The following is a 6,217-nucleotide window of genomic DNA, read 5'->3' on the forward strand; positions in this document are numbered from 1 at the left end:
TAAACGAAATAAACATTTGAAATATATGAGTTTGTATGTAATGTATGAATATAATATACAAGTTTCACTTTTTAAATGGAATTACTGAAATCAATCTACTTTTTCATGATATTCTAATTTTATGACCAGCACCTGTAGATCTATGAAAGGAGCATTCCTAGAAAGGGTGCGTATTGCCTGTTTCGTTGTATTCCAGTTGTAAACAAAGAGCTCGCAGGATCTGTTTGCGCTTAAAATATTTGTTGTAGAAGCCAAAAGTCGTTCCCCACACAGATATCTGTAAAATTCACTGAGTCACAGCTATTTTTGTGTTTGCTAAAGACACTTAGCTGTGAATGGTGTTGACTCCAGTAATTAATCAGTTGTAGATGTACATCCAGTGATTACTTCCTGAAAGTTTCATTAAAACCAGTCCAGTGGTTTGTGAGATATTTTGCTAACAGACACAGGGAAAAACATTAGTGTCTGCCTTTAAAACTGTACTTTAATTAATAAAAGAAGTGTATAAAAAGCCAGTATTTCAGGATGCTTTAGGTGCCTGGTCATTGGTTAAACTGAAAATCATCGCAATTGTTTAACCAGCTGAGCCATCCTTCCACCCCTAAAATCCTTACTTCAGCGCTGATCAAATTCAGACCAAAGAATCTAAGAAAGACTCAGAACCTGGAGTCAGAAACATCAAACAAAATGGCTCCTGAAAGCCTAGTTTGTTGTTGTGATGTAGCACCAAAGAGCACAAGCGGCGTATGACGCGTGTCAAAAATGACATCTCTGTTATTTTCAAAGACGACCCCCTCCACACACACACACACAGGCAGCAGCTGGCCTCTGACTGACGCTCTGTGCCGTGGCGTCCGACAATATTTCTTGACACCGTTCTATTTTTAAGCGTGGCCGCTCCTGAAATAAAAACGGTTTTATGTACACTCACTCCCTGCTTGGACACCCGGGATTACACAGCGGCTCGTTTTTCCTCATGCTTTTATTGACAGTTATTCTTTTCTTAGGTTATAGCGCAGTTTAATATGAAAAGTTTAAAAATGGATGAGGAAAAATTTTATTTTTGTTGTTGACAAACATCTAGAGATACACGACCGCTAATCGTCCCATTATTAACACAACAGCAAAAGAGATAATGTGTGGCAATTGACTATTCTAGTGAGACAGAAACAATATTAAGCTTATATTTTAAAGTTATTCTGTTTTATTCCATCCACTTCAGTTTAATGTGTCTTACATGTTTTAGTGGTGTTGATTCATTCCAGTCTCCTGGTGTGCGTTCGGCTGTATTTCTGGGCTGCAGTTTTCACAGCATTGTGTCTAGGGGGCCTCATTTTCTCTTCAGAACTTCTTCCTGTTTGTCAAATCGTGTGTGGTAGATTCACTGAGGTCACCTCATGCTCCCGAGTGTGGCGACCAACTTAACCTCTGTCAGGTCGTCTTGCAGTGTCCACGATGATGGAGACGAGACCTTTTTGTGTCCTTACTGAAACACACTGTGCTGTTTGTCCTCAAGCTGCTGGACAGCGACCAGGAGCTGTACAAGAACTTCCCTCTGGTCATATCGGAGCGCTGGCAGCAGGAGGTGGCCGAGACCGTGTACGAGGCGGTCAACTTGGACACGGACAAGATCGAGGCTCGCAAGAGGGCCAAGAACAAGCAGCTGGGCCACGAGGAGGGTAATAACACCCGCCGAGCAACGTGTCGTCGCGCCGCGAGAACCGCCGTCGGGTTTTTTTAACGGTTTGTGTCCGCGTGCAGACTACGCCTTGGGGAAGGACTGCATAATGCATGGCTACATGCTGAAGCTGGGGAACCCGTTCCTCACCCAGTGGCAGCGCCGCTACTTCTATCTGTTCCCCAACCGAGTGGAGTGGAGGGGGGAGGGCGAGTCACGGGTGAGTCAGCCTGGTGGGGACACACACACACACACACACACATATTAAAGTCACATTGCCCTCCATGTTCACACTGATGTGAGTCAGCTTGTCTGTCCCGGAGCACGGCTGTTCTGTCAGTGTGTGAACATTGTCTGTCTGTTTGTCCTGACTCACCACTGAAGGAGAAGTGGCTGAAACCTTTTAAAAAGCTGAAAGATGGGGTGAGTGTTGCCACCAGGTCTCAACTGTCTGTGCCCACAGCAGGTTTAGAGATTGCTTTCCACTCAGTAGTGCTTCCTGTATTTGCAGCCTTGTTTGTTTTTGCAGCTTCCTGCAAACCTCAACCTCAAGTGTACAAAAACACACAACAGATTCCACCATGTAATTATTAATTTGAGTAAAACAAAGCCAAAATGGAAAAGCTGTGTGTGGAAAAACAAAGACCTCCTGTGCTGTTTCCGTAGGATTTAAGAGGGAAAGTATCAGCCAGGAGCTGCTGATCAAATGTATTGATAATTTGATCATCATTGGTTAGATCAGCTCTATAAAAGCAGGAGTTTTTGGCAGTTTGCTGCCCTGGAGCATACAGGTGTGTGTTAACACAACGCCAAGGAGGAAAAACATGATGTGAAAGACATCAGCAATGACCTTCATTTTGAACATTGTCCTTTGAAACGATCAGACCAAAGTAGGGGTGTTTGGCCGTGATGTTCAGTGACATGTTTAGAGAAAACCAAGCCTCATACCATCTTTAAAGCATGGTGGTGGAAGGATGGTTTTGACTTGTTTTGCGTCTGCAGGACCCAGGCTCCTTGCAGTCATAAAGTCAACCATGAGCTCCTCTGTGGACCAAAGTATTTAAGAGTCAAATTGGACCAAACTGGGTCATGATGCAACAGAACAATGGTCCCAAACACAGCAGCTGATCTACAACATCCATCCATTTCCTTTTATCCGCTTCTCCTCTCCGGGTCGCGGGGAGCTGGTGCCCATCTCCAGCAGTCACTGTGCGAGAGGCGGGGGACACCCCGGACAGGTCGCCGGTCCATCACAGCAGCTGATCTACAACAGAATGGCCGAAAAAGAAAAGAATCAAGATGTTGCTGCAGTCCAGTCAAAGTCCAGAACCACAAACCTGATTGAAACGCTGCAACAGGACCTGAAGAGAGCTGAGCAGAAGTGAAAGTCTATAAAGCTTAATGGACCGAAGAGAAGTGTAAAGAAGAGTGGGCCAAAATTCCTTCCCAGTCATGTGAGAGACTGATATAGTTAGACAGAAAAGCACTACTGCTGCTAAAGCAGGTTCTACAGGCTGCCGGGTCAGGGGCTGGACTGACCTGATGTGGTGGAACTGCTGGGTGGTTTTCTACACTTGATTAGATTCAAATTATTTTAGAACCTGGTAAACTCCAGATTATTTCAATTATGTCTTGATACGTAAAACACTAGAATTGAAAGTAGATGGGGTTCCTTTTTTTTTCCTTTTCTTAAAATAGGCCATATTTGGTAACTTGAGTCATAAATCCTCCCAGGAGCTTGACACTTCAGTCCCCAACATTTATTTTTTTAGTCGTTTTTCACAAATTGCAACCTCATCAGTGAATCAAAACCAGTGCCTTCATAAACAGCGTTCTGAAAAAACAAAGCTATCATCCACAGCTTTATTCCCGTCTTTTACTTTAAGTTGGAGGCTTGACTTAAACCTTTACAAGATTTTTGAGGAAGAAAATTACAGAAGCGAGGCCAAAAACGTCTATTCCCCGCCCCTCCCGTGATAATAACCAGAATAATAAATCGATTTCTTGTCATCATATTTCAGTTCCGCATTACATTAGGTTATTATTGTTTGTCTTGTGAACTATTTCTGACCCAGTCATTAATAATTTCATAGTCCTAATCACACGATTGATCAGCTGTTTCTGTTAGCAATCCATATTTTTTCTTTCAGCCAGGTGGAACAGTGTAGGCTCCACCTGCTGAGCACTCCACACAGTGTTTTATTTACTCCAAACCTAGCAGACCTTTTTGTGGTTTTTCTTTTCCTGTAGTAGCTGGCCATAAACTGGGAATATTTTCATCAATAATCTATGAGTCCAAGAAAAGCTTGTTTGGTCCTTAAAGCGCTCCACCTGGTCCAGTAAAAGTCTTGTGTCGGTAGATTGTAGGGTTAGCTGATTGGACGAATAAACCGACCATCTGCAGTGGGCCGAGTCTACCAGCAAGTTAACCTACAATTCTCAAAGGAACCGCACCAAATGAAGCTGCTCTGTGCAGTTACTTCTCCCACGTTAGCCGGCTCAGGCCAACAGTGAAGCCGTATGCTACGTACTGTATTTGCAAACAATCGGCACAATCGCTCAGACTGCTGCAAGCAACTAAAGCACAAAGCTGAGCCGTTTGTTAGATCTGCTGGATTTCTTGTTAAAGGATTTGAGCAACACCCTGGTTTGAAACCAAAGGAACCTCAATTAAAAAAAAGAAAAAGAAACTCCTAAACACAAATTTTTCCAAATTTTTACATTTTGGCCAAACCCCAGTGGAGTGTTTACAACCAACCTGTCAGAGATAATCGTTCAGAGTGGGAATCTTTAGACAGCTCACGATTCAGTGGGCTGCATCTAATTTTGATTGTCTTGAAACTGAAATGACTATGGCTTATTTTCCATAAATAAACAGTGATTTATATACTTTCATGCCTAAAAGCAAAAACAGACTGGTCACCAACACTTAGCATAAATGCTAACTCAACTTTAAAACCACCTATTAAAAGCTATTGTGATTAGCATTGTGCTTGTCACTGTAAATTTATACCCAAATCAAACATTTTAAAGTCAATACTGCAGCCAGTGATGCTGTAAGAATTTCACCTGTCACTTACAGACACTTTCTTTTGTTTGCAGCAAAACCTGCTGACGATGGAGCAGATCGTATCGGTGGAAGAGACACAAATTAAAGACAAGAAGTGTATTCTGCTGCGCATCAAAGGAGGGAAGCAGTTTGTTTTGCAGTGTGAGGTAGGACCCCCCCATCCGGTGGCGCCACTGAACACGAGGGGGGAACCGACGTTACGACAAAGAGGTGATTGCTTTGTTTCCTTCTCGTGTCCGCAGAGCGATCCGGAGTTCGTGCAGTGGAAGAAGGAGCTGAATGAGGCGTTCGCGGAAGCTCAGAAGTTGCTGCGCCGCGCCCCGAAAGTCATTGGGAAAAGCCGAGCCGGCGTGGTGGAGCTTTCCAAACCTCCCCTCACACACCGCAACAGTAACGGCCTGTAAATACACGCGCACACATGTTTATATATAAATATATATAAAAACACACACACACACACACACACACACACACCTTGACACAGACACTGCACACCACCTCATCACTGTAAGACATGAAGACATTTGTCCTCACAACCCCACCCCCTCCACAGAGCGTCGCAGTGTGTGTACGGACCCACCAGCTCCACACACACATACACACACACACACACCACACCTCCCACGACGACCAAACAGAGGAGAATTATTGGTTTATTTTTATTTCCATTCATGGGACTCTGCCATATAGGGGAGGTAAGGATTCAAGGAGAGAAATCTGTGGGGGGGGGTTCAGCTCGTGAAGAACTGAGGGGTGCCACCCAATGCCCTCTCATGCCCCCCCGCCCCTTCACCTACCACCACCCCGCTCTGTTTGAATCACACGACTGTCTCTCTTGGATCTTTGTGAAGCACAGCAACAGCTTGAAGGACTCATCCAAGAAAAAAAACAAAAAACAACAGCAACAAAACAAAAAGGGCGGGAAAGATCCTCATCCACCCCCCACCCCCCCAACTCTTCTGTGTGAGGCAATGAAGAGGAGGCAGGGCTGCTGCAGGGAATGTAAAAGCAAAAAAAATAAATAAACACACACACACACACACACACACATCCTACAAAAAAATAAAAAAAACAACTGCTGCTGATCTGGATCCTCTCGTCCCTCCTTCAAACCATTCCTCTCTGTTACTTGAGTGCGCAAAGTGCCAACGTGAATATTTTTACTTGAGTCACCTGAGCAGCCGGTAGGACCCGCCCCCTCTGCTCCCTCTGGACACTCAGACGGCGGCGGTGGGCGGGGCTAGGGGTTGTTAATGGCATCAACTGATCATTCCAGTCCAGAAAATAGGAAGGACCACAGACTCTCTTCAGATTGACTCCCACGCAGCCCATTATTAGGGAGACTGAGATTCCATTGGCTGTCAAACAGTAGCCGGTTGCTATGGGAACCAGGAAGAACCAGTGTACCTGGGGATCAGTGACTATGGACAAAGGTGTAACTATTGTGTGTATGAAGGCTTCCAGGGGGG

At 44.6% G+C, this 6,217-nt stretch overlaps 1 protein-coding gene across 1 annotated transcript in view; it reads left to right on the plus strand.

Moving 5' to 3' along the window:
* grk3 (G protein-coupled receptor kinase 3) overlaps positions 1-5,803 on the plus strand; it is a 73,564-nt gene extending 67,761 nt beyond the window's left edge. Inside the window, exons 18-21 of the mRNA XM_017432296.3 lie at positions 1,517-1,679; positions 1,762-1,898; positions 4,781-4,894; positions 4,991-5,803. Coding sequence (XP_017287785.1) covers positions 1,517-1,679; positions 1,762-1,898; positions 4,781-4,894; positions 4,991-5,152 — 576 coding nt within the window. The 3' untranslated portion in view covers positions 5,153-5,803. The remainder of the gene's footprint in view (positions 1-1,516; positions 1,680-1,761; positions 1,899-4,780; positions 4,895-4,990) is intronic.
* Positions 5,804-6,217: the final 414 nt, after the last annotated feature.

This window comes from Kryptolebias marmoratus, linkage group LG14 (genome assembly GCF_001649575.2).
Source record: "Kryptolebias marmoratus isolate JLee-2015 linkage group LG14, ASM164957v2, whole genome shotgun sequence".
In the NCBI taxonomy this organism is placed as follows: Eukaryota; Metazoa; Chordata; class Actinopteri; order Cyprinodontiformes; family Rivulidae; genus Kryptolebias; species Kryptolebias marmoratus.